This window comes from Molossus molossus, unplaced genomic scaffold (genome assembly GCF_014108415.1).
Source record: "Molossus molossus isolate mMolMol1 unplaced genomic scaffold, mMolMol1.p scaffold_m16_p_17, whole genome shotgun sequence".
Classification (NCBI taxonomy): domain Eukaryota; kingdom Metazoa; phylum Chordata; class Mammalia; order Chiroptera; family Molossidae; genus Molossus; species Molossus molossus.
Window position 1 is genome coordinate 27,768,060 of NW_023425352.1, and position 15,982 is coordinate 27,784,041.

General features: G+C 49.4%; 1 protein-coding gene across 10 annotated transcripts in view; it reads left to right on the forward strand.

Moving 5' to 3' along the window:
- Positions 1-15,662, forward strand: part of ALDH18A1 (aldehyde dehydrogenase 18 family member A1) — a 52,274-nt gene extending 36,612 nt beyond the window's left edge. For 3 of the 10 annotated variants that reach the window (XM_036264831.1, XM_036264830.1, XM_036264829.1), the window contains exons 14-18: positions 847-1,042; positions 1,142-1,263; positions 4,044-4,230; positions 5,389-5,484; positions 8,094-9,005. In XM_036264831.1, coding sequence (XP_036120724.1) covers positions 847-1,042; positions 1,142-1,263; positions 4,044-4,230; positions 5,389-5,484; positions 8,094-8,275 — 783 coding nt within the window. In that variant the 3' untranslated portion in view covers positions 8,276-9,005. Of the gene's footprint in view, positions 1-846; positions 1,043-1,141; positions 1,264-4,043; positions 4,231-5,388; positions 5,485-6,644; positions 6,680-8,093; positions 9,013-11,173; positions 11,203-15,395 lie in introns of those variants that run through there. The other 7 variants (XM_036264828.1, XM_036264833.1, XM_036264834.1 and 4 more) reach the window with 6 other exon arrangements.
- Positions 15,663-15,982: the final 320 nt, after the last annotated feature.

The window sequence follows — 15,982 nt, forward strand, 5'->3', positions numbered from 1 at the left end:
TGCACTCTTTTATGTTGTGTTTCTTTTGTTCGTTGTTATGTCCATGAGACTCATCCACATTGTTGCACCTAGCAGTAGTTTTCTCTTTCACCGCTGTGTGGTATTCCATTTACATGCATATACTACAGTGTATCCTTTCTTCTGTTGACCAGCATTTGGGTTGTTTCCAGTTTTGGACTATGCAGATGAAAGTTGCTATGAACATTTTTGTGCATGTATATTTGTGTTTCTATTATAAGTAACATGACCATATAGGGGAAAATTAAAAATCAAGAACACAAAAAGATGCCCATAATGTCAGTGTCGTAAAACAAGCACTTTAGTCAGTCCAGCCAACATCCCAGGGTGGAGTTTGGCAGTGGAAGTTGTGAAGTCTCATGAGTCCCTAGCAAGACCCAACCTGTCATTAAGGCCGTGGTTACAGAACCCCCAGAGCAGCCCCTTTCTCTTGTGATCCTAAGCGCCTGGTGTAATCTGTACCCCCTCTAACTTCCAAAGATAGCACTTGTACCTCTCCTGGCATTTTGAGAATTACCTGCCCGGTGTATGGCTAGTGTGCCCTAGCCCCGTCTTTCCTACTGGCCTCTGAGCTGCTGGCGGCAGGGACCTGGTCCTGCATGTTCGTCACACAGGTCACAGCACCTGATGTGGAGCATTTGGTAAGCATTTGCTGGACAGTGTCGACGCCCATGGTCAGGCTTTAATCTTGTTTTGGAATAAGTTTTCACAGTGCCCAATTCTGTTCTCAGGAGGTGCAGACATTGTCTGTAAAGGGGATGTTGCTACTTCTATATTTCATGGGATCAGAAAATATCCTCTCTATCTTTTCATGCTCTTCCTCTTCAGGTGAATACCAGAGAAGAAGTGGAAGATCTTTGCCGACTCGACAAAATGATAGATCTGATCATTCCACGCGGTTCTTCCCAGCTGGTCAGAGACATCCAGAAGGCCGCCAAGGGGATCCCGGTGATGGGGCACAGCGAAGGGATCTGCCACATGTATGTGGATGCGGAGGCCAGTGTCGATAAAGCCTCCAGACTAGGTGAGCTGGGTGGGTCCTCTGTTTTATGGGCAAAATATTTGTCAGAACCTCTGTGTCTCTGGATCATGTTAATAGAAACAATTTGTCCTCCTTCTTTAGTCAGAGACTCTAAATGTGAGTATCCAGCTGCCTGTAACGCTTTGGAGACTCTGTTAATCCACCGAGACCTGCTGAGAACACCCCTGTTTGACCAGATCATTGATATGCTGAGAGTGGAACAGGTAAGACGAGTCCACAGGCTTTGCGTCACTTCCTGCCTTTTATGTGGACCTTGAGAAGCCTGTGGACCCGGAGCACCTGCCATGCCATGTGAGGCAATTCAAGAAGCAGCAGCAGCAGTTTTGAGCATCTGCTATGTACAAAGTTCTGTGCTAAGTTCACAGAGATGAGTAAGACATGAGGACATGCCCCTGCCTTCTGACAGTCTAGTAGGTCGAAGAAGCCCACACAAACTGCTTCATTGGAGGGGAATGTGTTAAGTGCTACAAGGGTTCAGAGAGAAGACAGATCACAGGGCAGCCCGCTGAATGGACTGTTTCTGGTAACCTTTCCTTCAGGCACCACAGTTTAACGTTCATGTGTCTGAACACACATTCCTGTTTGCACTCTAGTTGAAAGGATTGTGCAGAAATGTTCTCAAACCAAACATTATTGCACCCATGCCTCCACAGATGTCTTCAATTATCAATATAAATGTACATAATACAGTGGTATCTGGGAGTCAACAATTTGTATCATACCCTCTTTCTCGAGACTCCTTTCTTACCACGTCGTTAAGGTTATAAACAACCAATGCCAGTAAGTTTCCGACATAAATGTTTGCTCCATCTTACATTCCGAATTGCAAGAAAATAGGTGCCCTGCAGACAAAAATGGACAACTTAAGGTTTCCATCAGCTGTATCTGAAGTCACGGTGCCCTTTCGGGATTCTGGGACCCGGCACAGCAGTCGAGAGTGACTGCTGGCCTTGGTCGCCTTGACCTGCAGCACCTGTCTCTTTCCTTCCATCCTCTTGCTGGAAAAGAAGGCTCCGGTCAGCTTATAACTGGACCCAGTGAGAACCAGAAAGGATTGTTTTGTTGTTGTTTTTTGTTTGTTTGTTTTTTGTTAATCCTTGCCCAAGGATATTTTTCCATTGATTGTTAGAGTAGAAGGAAGGGAGGCAGGGAGAGAGAGAGAGAGAGAAACATTGATGTGAGAGAGGCACATCGATTGGTTGCTTCCCGCATGACCCCCGCCAGGGCCAGGGATCGAACTCGCAACCCAGGTATATGCCCTTGACCAGGAATCAAACCCAAGATCTTTCAATCCCAGGGCTGATGCTCTCACTGCTGAGCCAAACTGGTCAGGGTAAAAGGATTGTCTTGAAAATGAAAGTGTAGCCCTGGCCGGTTTGGCTCAGCGGTTGGAGCGCCGGCCTGCGGTACAGAGAGACCCGGGTTCGGTTCCCGCTACGGGCACGTACCTCGGTTGCAGTTTGTCCCCAGCCCTGGTTGGTCGTGCGGGTGGCAGCCACTCGATGTGTCCCTTCACATCGATGTTTCTCTCTCTCTCTCTTCCTCTCTGTCCCTCCCGCTCTATCTGAACAAAAAATGGAAAAATGTCCTCGGGTGAGGATAAAAAAAAAAGAAAAGAAAATGAAAGTGTAGCCCTGGCCGGTTTGGCTCAGCGGTTAGAGCGTCCACCTGCGGTCCAGAGAGACCTGGGTTCGGTTCCCGCTAAGGGCATGTACCTCGGTTGCAGTTTGTCCCCGGCCCTGGTTGGTCGTGCGGGTGGCAGCCACTCGATGTGTCCCTTTCACATCGATGTTTCCCTCTCTCTCTCTTCCTCTCTCCCTCCCACTCTATCTGTACAAAAATGGAAAAGTGTCCTCGGGTGAGGATAAAAAAGAAAGAAAATGTAAGTGTACACTGCGAACTAAAAGGGACTTAGGTCCCATGCTCACGTGTGTTTGGGCATTACTTTACGCTGGTGGCCTGTTTGAGCGGGTGCCTGGATGTGCCAAGCACTGGCCTGGACTGGACAGGAGGAAAGCTCTTCATTTGCCAGGAATAAACCCCCAGTCCTTATCAGACAAACCCACAGTGTCCTCAGCCATCCTCAGGATCACCTTGAAGTGCCTCCAGTCGAAACGAGTCAGTGTGTATCCTTCATGCAGCCCCTTCGGATTGCCACAAGGAACCAGCAGGGAGACCTGTGCAGAGCTGGGGCTCGGGGGGTTCAGGCCCCGAGGAACACGGGTGGACTCCAGGCCTGGAGGCAGTGGGGTCCCAGGTAGGAACAGCGAGGACAGGGCACACACCGCTGCTTGTGACTAGAGCTAACCAAGAGCTTGGTCCCGGAGAATCGGGGCATACACACTGCCGAGGAGGTCTCGAGACAAGGCCTGCGGGGATCAGACTAAGTGAGGACTGGGGACCTCACTGACCATCCTCAGGATCCTTACATTCCTCCCAGCAGAAGCAGAGAATCAGCTCCCGCGGCTGGAGCTGAGCTGAGCTGAGCTGAACCTGGAGGTGGGGCCTGACTGACGAAGTCGGCAATCTCACAAGTAGCCACAGTGTGACTGGTTACCAACTGAGTGCTGTTTCCTCTGAGTGTGTACGTGGCATGAGTCCAGTGTCCAGTCCCACCCACAGGAAGTGGGGTTCTCGTGGTCAGATGCTCATGTTAGTAAAATGCCAACAGTCAGGGGCTTATGTGGATAGCCTGTTAAATACCTGCTGCATTCTTAATGCTCCAAGGCTTCCTGCTTAAATCCCCGCTCCAGTTTGGCCAGGGCCCATTGCTGGCAGGTGGTCAGTCGGCATTCTCCAAAGCAGGGCATCCTGGAGGGCAGAAGGCTGCCTTTGGAAGGCGGCAGGGACTGGTTTAGTTGGCCAGGCCCCTAGGGCCTCGCTTCTCACGTGCAGGCTCTTCCCACTGTTTGATCCGAGGCGGCGGTGTGAGCTTGGGTCTTCTTGTGTTTCTCTTGTTGCCCCTGGACTTCCTGTGTTCCAGGTGAAAATTCACGCAGGCCCCAAGTTCGCCTCCTATCTGACCTTCAGCCCCTCAGAGGTGAAGTCCCTGCGAACTGAGTATGGGGACCTGGAACTGTGCATTGAAGTGGTGGACAGCGTGCAGGAGGCCATCGGCCACATCCACAAGTACGGCAGCTCCCACACGGACGTCATCGTCACCGAGAACGGTCAGCATGCAGACCCTCTCGCTTCCTCTGCCTTGGTCTCCGAGGTGGTTCTGCGCCCCTCGGCCCCGGCCTGCAGGGACATGCCTGTCCCAGGAAGGGTCGTGCTGCTGCTGACTTGCTGGGTGCTGAGGGCTGTCACGCCTGTCACCTCGCACGTTGTGACAGTGCCCGTGGGAGGAGGCAGGGAGAGATGATTAGCTCCACTTAAAGATGACTTCTTCACCCTGGCCGGTTTGGCTTAACAGTTAGAGCGTCAGCCTGCGGTCCAGAGAGACCCGGTCCAGTCCCCGGCCCTGGTTGGGTTGTGCAGGAGGCAGCCACTCAATGTGTCCCTTTCATGTCGATGTTTCTCTTAGCCTCTCTCTCCCTCCCACTCTGTCTGAGCAAAGAATGGAAAAATGTCCTCGGGTGAGGATAAAAAAAAAAATGCTAAAGATGACTCCTTCTGCGTGAGAGGCGTTACCATGTAATCCACACAGCAGTCTTTCCAGGTTATGGGAATAAACCCATTTTACAGTTGAGGAAACGAGATTAAGGGCAGAGCCAGCTCCACGCTCGTTCACTCACTCTACGGATCTGTATTACACGACAAGCCTCGGTGTCCGGAAGTGATGCCCAGTGAGGAAGGAAGCCAGTGTGGCCCCTCAGGGTGTGGACAGTCAGTTTACTGGGGTGTCACAGCACCAGTAATGACAGCTAACATTAACGGGGCACCTGCCGTGTGCAGACTGCGAGAGTGCTCCGGGGTTGTCAGCTCCCCTTAGTCTCTCCACAGCCCTGGGAGCGAGGTGATGTTGTCAGGCCCCATTTTCCTTAGGCACCAAGAGGTTCAGTAACCTGCCCAAGGTCACCCAGCCAGTGGGTGTGAGCTCGGAGCTCAGACTTAAACATTCTGGCTCTGGGGCCTCGAAGTAAGGAGAGTAGACGGCACTGCAGCAGCGGGGGTGCCTGCGGGGCTCTGGGCCAGCCCAGCCCTGCCCAGGTGCGGCTCTTTCACAGCAGTGACTGATGGAGCTGTTTGCCTTCTTTCTCTCCAGATTATGCACAAATCTGGGTGTTTCTTGGGGCTTGGACCCTGCCCCAGTCAGTCCCTGGAGTGGCTGGAAGCAGGGTGTTCTCTGTGGGCCATCCTGACTATTTCTTCTCTTTGTGCTGCAGAGAAAACAGCAGAGTTCTTCCTCCAACACGTAGACAGTGCCTGTGTGTTCTGGAACGCCAGCACTCGCTTCTCTGATGGCTACCGCTTCGGACTGGGTAAGAGGACTCTGCTCATGGAGAAAGGAGTCCCTGCGCATCACTGAGTGGTCCAGGGAGCGTGGTGAGGGTGGAGGAGACAGCTCTCCTCTGTGGTCACGTGCTTGATCAAGGTGACAAAGACGGTTGTGGGAGGGGGGGTAAGTGAGAGACGGAGAGCAGGCGAAGCCCTGTGCTCTGAGCGCTCCACACACTGAGAAGGCAGGTTCTTGTATTTTCTCTCCCATAGATGGGAACGGGTTTGAGGAAGTGAAGTAACCTGCACAGAGTCACACAGCTGTCATTTAGCCCACCGTCAGCCCAGAGCCTGGCCGCTCCCACCACATGCGGGCGGGCCATGGCCGTCTCCATGACAGGTGGTGGCGCATGTGCACACTGAGGTCCCGTGAGAGCCCAGCGATTACAGACGTTTCTTCTTTCGTTAATCCTCACCCAAGGATATTCTTCCATTAATTTTTAGATAGAGTGGAAGGGAGGAAGGGAGGGAGGCAGAAAGAGAGAGAGACAGCAATTGGTTGCTTCCCACAGGACCCCACAACTGGGGCGGGATCAAACCTGCAACCCACGTATGTGCCCTTAACCGGGAATGAAACCCACGACCCTTTGTTCTGCGAGCCTGCGCTCTAACTGATGAGCCAAACCAGCCAGGGCCAGACTTGTTTCTCCAGGGAGACACCGCAGGCTGCCCCAGAGCGGGGAATTCCCCGCGAGCACAGGACAAAAGAAGGTGTTAGTACCTGCAGACAGGTGAGCCCAGAGGTGCCGGGCCTGTCTCTAAAGCAGACTGAAGTGAACGCTTCAGAAAGACGCCCTTTTCCCACTTCCATCGTTAATGAGAACATCTCCATCCCCGGTAGTCAGGGGTCTTTCCGACCATCTCTGGTTTTCAGGCGCACCACTGTACAAAGCCCCAGTAAGGCATTTCTGACACATCTGAGAAGTAGTTCAGACACTTGGAACATTTTAATCCCTCTGAACTTCTGAATAGATCTGCCTAGAGAAATAGTTCTCACTGAATGATTAAAGGTTATTAAAGGGAATTTTGCTCAGTTATTCTTAGTCATTAGACACTTTATTTTTAGCTCCCTGTCTCTATTATGTTGGGGTTTTGATTTAATATCACATCCCTTGCACTGATTTTGTGTTCAATGGTCTTGAAGAAATGGCAGCTTATGTGTAACGGCGGAGGTGCCCAGCTTTCAAGGGAAAGTCCAGATGGGGAGAGCCAGGACCTCACCCTGTCTCCATCCCCGGCTCCTAGCAGAAGCTGAGCTCTGGTTGAGTGACATGCATTAATGACCGACAGGATGTTTACTGGGCATTTGCTGCGTTCCCAGCACTGGTACGTGCATCACGTGCAGTATCTCGCTCAGTTCTGCACGATGGATCTGTTGGTTTTCTCACTTTTGTCTGATACAGACGGAAGCACGAAAGATGGTTAGGCAACGCGTCCAGAGTCACAGGGTCATCACATTATTAAACCAGGTTTTCCCTGGCCAGTTTGGCTCAGCGGTTAGAGCATCGGCCCATGGACCAGAGAGTTCCAGGTTCGGTTCCCGCTAAGGGCAGATACTTTGGTTGCAGTTTGTCCCTGGCCCCGGTTGGGGTCATGTGGGTGGCAACCAGTCAATGTGTCTCTCACATCAATGTTTCTCTTTCTTCCTCCCTCCCCCCTTCCCACTCTATCGGAAATGCAAAAATGTCCTTGGGTGAGGATAAAAAAAATAAACCAGGTTTGAATCTGGTGCTCACGCTCTCTGTGCCAACCACTACCCCAGGTTCTTCCCCACTCAGGCCTCTGCCCTTGCTCCTCTCTCTGCCTGCAGCGCCCTCCCCCTGCCCCCGCCTGGCTCCTCCTCATTGTTCAGCTTTCATTAGAAAGGCACTTCCTCAGGGAGGCGCCCCCTGCCCACACTGTCCAGTGTGGTGCCCGCCCGCCTGCCCGCCCACAGTCTGTCACAGCACCCTTCACCCTTCACACATGAAGTTCTTGGCTGCCTTGCCCACAAGAGTATAAGCTCCACAGAAACAGGACCCTTATCAGTCATTCGCCACCTTATCCCCAGGGCCTCGCGTGCTGTACGTGCTCAGCACAGTTACGATGGCCGGGGGGCCCTGCCTCCTCTGTGCACGGTGTAGAACGCTGAGCCAGACCCAGGAAGACCCTGAGGTCCCCACATCTGCGTCTGGAGCAGGAGGGGCAGAGATGAGCAGCACCCGTCATATATTCAGTCTAAGGAGAAACCCAGTGCTAAGAATTCTGGGGAAACTGAGAACATGGGCCTTACTTTCTAGGATGTGAAGAATACATAGGGAGATGACACTGCCATACTCACCATTGCCGTACACCTCAAAAAATGCCCAAATGTCAAACTGTGGTGCACAATCCGGGCACTACACCGGGATCCAGGATAGCACTTCAGTGAAATACAGAAGGGAGGCCCACATGTTGGGTTTCGTTGGGAGAAGGGGGTTGAGCATGATTTACAGTGGCCAGAGAACACGTGGGGACAGTGGAACTCAAGCTGGCCGGGGGAGGGACCAAGTGGGGATGGGTGTGGGCAGACAGGAACAGGTGGGAGAAGCCACACCCTCTCCATGCTTTGCAGGAGCTGAGGTGGGAATCAGCACCTCGAGAATCCACGCTCGGGGACCTGTGGGACTTGAGGGACTCCTTACGACTAAGTGGCTGCTGCGAGGGGAGGACCACGTGGTCTCAGATTTCTCAGAGCACGGAACGTTAAAGTACCTTCACGAGAGCCTCCCGGTTCCTCAGAGAAACACCAACTGAAAGCACGCAGACAGGAGCCGGAATGTTCCGAGAGCACCGTTAACTCGTCCTCAGGATCTTGGCATGAGCCAGGTCCTGTCTCCCGCGTCCTGGAAGGACCGTCCTGTTGGAAAGTACGCCTGGGCTTCTGGGCTGATGTTAGCAACATCAGTCTTGGCTCGTGACTCGCAACCCAGCTCACTGTTTTCTTTCTCCTTTTTCATTTTTAAGTTGGAAAATAATTGCTATGGGTAAGGGCTTTGCTTAATTGCCCCAGATCAGGACTTTGCTTTGCACGGTCCAGTTTTCTTCTGTGATAGAAATAGAGTACGGTTCCCCGCATAAGAGGCAATGGAAAAGTTACGGCCACTTCTCACCTTCTTATCGCCTCAGTGAGGTCGTCCCCCTTGGCGTCTGGTTGGTCAGAGCGTCCACAGCTCTGCTCTTGCACACACGCAGTCCGTCTCTTCGGAAAGGGAGGGTCCGGGGCATGGAAGAGGGCAGCCCTTTCGGCAGTCTCACCAGAAACGACCACAGAAATGTATTTATTTGTGGAGTAAATATAAATAGGCATTCCGGATGCTCGCGGCCTCCCGGGTCCAGGAGACTCGGTAGCACCCATGATGCGGTTGGAACCTGAGCTGCAGACAGGAGGTGTGTCAGGGTGAAGCATCTACAACAATCATGTTTGAAATTTTTATATGAATTAATTGTCATCGTGTCCTTTCCCTCCAAAATAAACTTAGAGGATTATTTTAATACTTTGGATTCTTCCCCCTTTTTGAGAAATAAAGTTCTTATGAAAGCCTGTATGGTGGATTAAAGATTTCTCCCTCCCCTCCCTCGCAGGTGGCCCCCCGGCGCTGCTCTCGCACGGTGTCTCCTCTGCAAGCGGGTGTGGGCAGCTGGGCCCTCCGGCTCGCAGTCCGTGGGAGCAGCCCAGGCAGCTGCCCAGGGGAGGGGCTCGGACTGGGCGACTGGACAGGAAAATAGAGGAGATGAGGCGCCAGGAATTTAAGGAGTAAAAGGGTGGCGATGGTCTGAAGTTGGGGTGGGGGTGACTCGAGCATGCCACCATTGTGCCAGGCCCACATAGAGTCCACTGGGATGGCCGGGGCCCCAGCTGACCGCCTCGCCTCAGGGCCACCTGTTTCATTGACAGCTCCAGCCCCTCACCTCCCTCCCTCCATCCAGCTTCTGTTCTTGGGGTCCCTGGTGCCTGACAGTCTGCAGTTGAAAGATTTCTTGTCTCATAGGAGCCCTCCTCCCCCCAAAATAAGCACACACTTACATGCTGCCGCTTATCCTCTAAGGATGTTTTACGAATTGTGGTGTTATGTGAACAAGTTCCTAGGCTGGTCCAAAACCTCATCCAGACCCTGACGTGGTCTGGTGAGCCACCCGCCTGCCCTGTCCCCTGAATGGGGTTCTGGCATAGCCTTCTGGAGAGACAATCAAGTCCCTCCTGAAACTGGCAAATACCACAATCTGCTCATAACCAGACCACAAGTGCCCTGGCGTCTAAAATAGGAAGTGGCCCAAGGCGGCTGGGGCCCTTGGGAAGACTGCCCTGAGGAGGCTGGCCTGGGCCTGGGCCCTGAGGAAGGCGACGTAGAGTAAGGGAGCTGTGGGCAGGGCACCCGTGTGAGCCAAACCCGGGGAGCAGTGAAGATGCCGATAGACCCAAGTTCTTGTGGGTAAACGGGAAGGTGTGACCTCTAAATGGCTGATGGTGTAATGGCGACTGGAGCCACTCTCCTTAGGGCAAGAAATGGGGGTGGGGTTCAGTCTGGAAAACAGGTAAAACTCAGTTATTCAACAAGACCATTTTTATGCAGCAACCTCAGCCACAGTCCATGTCTACAGAGACTGTGGGCCGTCAGCATCCTCCTATTTCACCAAAAGTGAAGAGATCCTCCAAAGGGCCAGGAGGCAGCCACAGCTTCGTAGGCAGCCTTCCACTACTACTGGCTTGCCTAGCTAAAAGAAGGGGCTTCTTATTTTGAAATCTCTCCTGTGGTTTGGCCCTATTTCCTTTTTCTGGCCACTAACACCTGACAACACAGGCCACTGAAACAACCAATCCCCGAAGTTCCCACCTCCCCCACCAAGGGGGGGAAAACCTCTGGGATATGTAAGCTAGGAAAAGTGTTATTTTATTATTATTACTATTATTATTGATTAGAGAGAGAAACATCAATCTGTTGTTTCACTTATTTATGCATTCATTGGTTGCTTCTTGAATGTGCCCTGACCAAGAATCGAACTAGGACCTCTCAGGCCATGGGGCGATGCTCAGTCCACTGAGCCACACCAGCTGGACAACAAATGTTCTTATTTATCAAGCCAAGTTTACTTGGATTTAGGTTTTCTGTTATTTGAAACCACAAGTGTCTCAATGACACAACATATAAAAAACAAAAGATGGGCAGGTAAGGGCTAGATTATAATGTGTTATTTGCTCTATATCCCTTATTTTATGGAACCATCTCCATTTTGCAGTCATTCTGCTCAGTCTGTGTGATTCAGAGGAGGGATGCTGATGTCCCAGTACCTCAGTGGTAGTCTTGTGACTTGGGTGTGATAAGTCTGTTTCACTGCTAACGGTGATTGCTTCAGGTCTGGGCATATGATTTAAGCTTGGCCACACGGCATACTGGTGGAACTGAATTTTTATTTTGATGATCAGAACAAATAACCTTTCTCTGGAGTTATAAACTCTAAACTCACAAGGTCTAAAGCTAATAATATCCATCCTTCCATGTAAGAAATATCCAACATAAAGGAAAGAGCCGGGATATAGAGGGAATTTGCTCACCTGGGTCCATCTGTGCCTGAAAGCCACCCCTCGACTCAATTCAATAATTTCCCTTTTTGCTTCAGCTAGTTTGAGTTGGATTTCTATCCCTTTCATCTTAGAAGACTGTGGATAATATACCTGGGCTCAAATGTCTGCTCTGCTGCTTAAACAAATGACTGTGGGCAAGTCACCTGGCTTCCGGGAGCCTGTGTTCTCGTAGGAATATTGACACCTCCTACATCATAGGTGGTCATGTAAGTACTTGGCACAGCGTGGGCACATAGCAGCACTCAATACACGGGAGAAGGTTCCTAGCTATGTGCTTTACTCCATGTCACAAGAAACCAGACGTCTCCCCTGTTCCTCATGAGGCAGTTTTCAGGAGCCGGATTTTCCGGGGCCAGCTCCACCTGGTCCCCAGAAAACCAGCCTTGCCCTCCACTGCAGCAGGGAGGAACCCAGTGCTGAGTTCATGAAGCACGGAAGCACCTGGAGTATGTGGGCGGCTGTTACAGGAACAGTCAAAACCCTATTTTGGGCCTGAGCTAGGGAAGGGGGAGCCCAGGTGAATGCCATCCTTTGCTTGAAAGAAGAGCAGGGATCTTGGTTTGGCTGAGGGGACCAGGCCTGCAGGGGGTAAGCAGTGGGTAGGAGCAAAGCAAAAGACTTTAGGTTTCTGGACACTTGCCTGAGTAGTATAAAGGCATGCAGTGTGTGTGTGTTCTTCTGAATTAGAAATTCATTTTACATCTCCAAGCAAACAAAGATTTTGTGTATTTAGACCAATCCTCTGGAAATCTTGCCTGGCTAAGGCTTTAAATCTGCTAATCAAGCCTCTTTTCTGACTCGGGCGTGGGTGGTGTCAATGCCATTACTCCTTACACCTGCTTCTCAGAGGTACATGGAACAAAATATTTCTGGGTCATATTTTGTGCCTTGTATGGATTGTGTCCCTGAAGCAGCAAAAGTTCAAATGTTTTCAGGTACAAGGAACAGAACCCCCGAACTAGTTTTAACAAAAAGAAACTGTATTTATTTGCTTACATAACTGAGGAAGTCCAGAGGTGTAGTTCAGGCATGGCTCCATCCGGGCTCTGGCTCTCTCCATAGATCTCTGTAAATCAGTGGATTTCAAACTTTGAAATCTCCTGCAGGGCTTATTAAAAACAGATCACTGATTCACTAGAATTGGATAGGTTCTGAGAATTTGCATTACCAATGAATTTCCAGCCGCCGCTGCAGTTGCCCCCGTCAATCCAGGAACCACACTCTAAGAACCACAGCTGTAGATGTCTGCCTGTCCATGCTGTGGTTTGGGTGCTAGAGTGGGATAAAAAAAAATTTATTATCCTCCCACATCCAGCAAACAAGAGTCCTAAGCTCCACTCTTATTAAGTTGTCCTGAACCAATCACTGTAGTAAATGTAGAAATTGAGTTGAGTTGCATGTCACAGAAAATCTAAACAGGTAGGGCGTGAACACACTAATAGGAGTTCACTTTTGTCTCGTGTAAAAAGAGGTCTGGAGGTAGGCATCCCAGGTAGGTTGAAGTGATGGCTCCATAATGTCACTGGGCACTCAGGCTCCTTTTGGTTTCTGCCCTTCCATCCTAGGCTGAGGCCCTTGTCCACGAGATCGTTGTATCTCAACCACCAGGACTTCATTCTAGACAGCAGGAATGAGACAGAACCATGGGCAAAGAATCTTGCCAGCTGCCCCTTCTAAGTGACTTTCTAGGAAGGCCCAACCAATGACTTGGCCAGAACTGATTTGTGGCCTCCCCTGTCCATAAGGGATCTGGGCACATTACAGCTCCAAGAAGTAGGAGTCTATTGGTAAGGGAAGAGGAAAATGGGTTGGAGGAAAAATTATCCTAATTGATTTATGAAGCTGGAAGTGGGATCTAGTAACCTCAACATGGCTGTTAGGGAAGGAACTGTTTGTGGTTCCATGGACCATTCTAGCTGCAAGGGAAGCTGGAAAATATAGCTTTGTAGCTGGGCATATTTCTGCCCAAACAAAAACCAGGATCGTCTCTGTAAGAAAGGAAAGAGGATAAATATTGGGTAAGCTGCTTACACTATTTTCCAAAATTACCCATAAGGCCTTATGGATTTTCTTAGAAGATTCTTTTGTTTTCTTGAGCTCATTGATGGGTTTTATAATTCAGGTTTTGTGGTAGAATGAGGGAAAGCTATGTTGCTCTGTAAAAGATGGAGAAAAGGTGAAATTCCTGGGCAGTTCTAGAGAGGAGAGAGTGGGTTGTTCCCTGCCCTAGGCAGAGGGTACAGACCAAAGATCAGCAGGAAATTAGGCTGGAGAAAGCTCAACCACTAATGTGTAAGAAAAGCATCTGTTTTTAAACTGATGACTCAATGGGAGTAGTTTTCTTGGAAGTACTTGCATTTTAGAAAAGGAAACTTGTTATTCCGAAGAATTAGCCAGGGTGACGTAGTGGAAGGAGCATGCATTTGGGAATCGTAATGACCTGCACTGCCAACTATAAATTGTGTGAAGTTAGCAGACTTACTTTTACTCAAACGAACCTCAGTTTCCTTATTGGGAAAAAGTAGAGGACTAGCACCTACCCATCAGGAGAGAACCAGGTGAGGAATCAGACATCTACCTCATGGAAGAAGCTCCATTAGTTAGCAGTAGGGTCCCACCTGGTATACTTGTTTTCATATTCTCCACTGAGTGCAGCTAGGAGCATTGCATATAGGTGCTAACTGATCAACGGGTTTCTATTGAGGTATAATTGACATATAACATATCAGTGTCAGGTGTGTACCATAATGATTTGATGTTTGTATATCTTGTTAAATAATCATCACATAAGTCTAGTTCACATCTGTCACCATGCATAGTTATACATTTTTTTCTTGTGATGAAAACTTTTAAGATCTACTCTCTCAGCAACTTTCAAATATGCAATACAGAATTATTAACTATAGTCACCATGCTGTACATTATATCCCCATGACATTTATCTTAGAACTGAAAGTTTTGGGTTTTTTTAATCCTCACCTGAGGGTATTTTCCTATTTATCTTCAGATAGAGTGGGAGGGGATGAGAGAGAGAGAGAGAGAGAGAGAGAGAGAGAAATATCGACGTGAGAGAGACACATCAACCGGTTGCCTCCCGCATGACCCAACCGGGCCATGGACGAACTGCAAGGGAGGTACGTGTCCTTGACTGGAATCAAACCCACTACTCTTTGGTCCACAGGCCAACACTCTAACTGCTGAGCCAAAATGGCCAGGGAGAACTGAAAGTTTGTACCTTTTGACCCCCTTCACCCATTTCACCCACCTCCCATTCTCTGCCTCTGGCAACCACCAATCTATTCTCTGTGTCTATGAGCTTGGTTTTGTGTTTTAGATTCCACATATAAGAAACACTGTATTTGTCACTGCCTGACTTGTGACACTTAGCGTAACGTCCTCAATGTTCATCCATATGATCTCAAGTAGCAGGATTTCCTTCTTTTTTTTTTTATGGCTGAATAATATTCCATTATATATGTATATGCCATATTTTCTTTTTTTAAGTTTTTTTTTTTTTTTTAATAAGTTTTCTTTATTGATTTTAGAGAGTGAGGAAGGGAGAGGGAGAGGGAGAGAGAAATCCATGAGAGAGAACATCAATTGGCCGCCTCCTGCATGCTTCCCACTGGGGATTTGGCCTACAACCTGGGCATGTGCCCTGACCAGGAATTGAACCAGTGACCTCTTGTACATGGGTCAATGCTCAACCACTGAGCCACATCGGCCGGGCTATGCCACATTTTTTTTATCCGTTCATCTATTGATGGACAGTTCGATTGTTTCCATAGCATGGCTATTGATTACCTATTGAAATGGACCACTTGAGCAGAATTATGGAGGGGGAGGGGGCCTTCTCTGAGACCATGAGCCATTAGAGACACTCAAGTGAGGGTGGCAACCTAAAATGATCATATGCCTTTGCTGACCCCAACTTATCTCTAAAGAACTGAGTATCATCATTCTCACCTAGTTGTGAATGTGAACATACCTTTGGAGTCCGCTGGAGCGGACATTGGGTTCATGTTTCAATGTCTTCTCTGCTGGTACTTCTGGGAAAAATCAATGAATAACTTCATAACCACTCTTACTGGCAGAACTCCCTTTTAGTGAGAATGAGATTTAAAACTTCATTCAGGATTCAGTGAGCACGTATTATGTGCTACGTGCTGGTAATGAGAGACATTTTCCCTACCCACTGGTTCAAAGCTTAACCTGTCTGAGATTTGCTGCTCTACCCCCAGATAGGTCTCCCTAATTCTCCATCTTTATCCCCTGTTTTACCCCTATTTCTAGGAGAAACCCTTTGCACAAAACAGATCCATCTGCTCTAGGCTGAAAGGGAGGAGTTTTCACTACCACCTCAGAAGAAAAGCAACTCTCTTTATTTCATTGTGCCCTAAGAGTCCTTCGACACCAGGGGGCAGTCTGGCCCCACAGACCCAAGGGGGTCAGCCCTCCCTCAAGTCCTAGCGCCTACATCCCGGCGCCATCCTCAGACTGCTCACCTGGAGGCCAGTGCTGGTTCAGTAACATAGCTCCCAGAGACTCATTCACCTACAGGTAAGGACACAAGCTTTTTGGGGGTACTAAGAGACAACAAGATCTGGACCTTGATTTCACCACCTACTAGCTGTTTAACCTGGGTAAAGTCTTAAGTTCTATGAACTTTGATAATACTTAGCCATCAATGGATTTTGTGCGATTAAGGTAAAGCACTTGGCACAATATCCAGCATACGGTAACCCTTCGATAACTGTTAGCTGTTATTACTGACTCTGTTCTAAAGAGTAGCTTTCTGTCAGTTCTGGATATTGCTTTTATTCCAACTCCAAACCTCTATTCCTACAAAATCAGGTGGAGACTCTCTCAAGAGATAATCT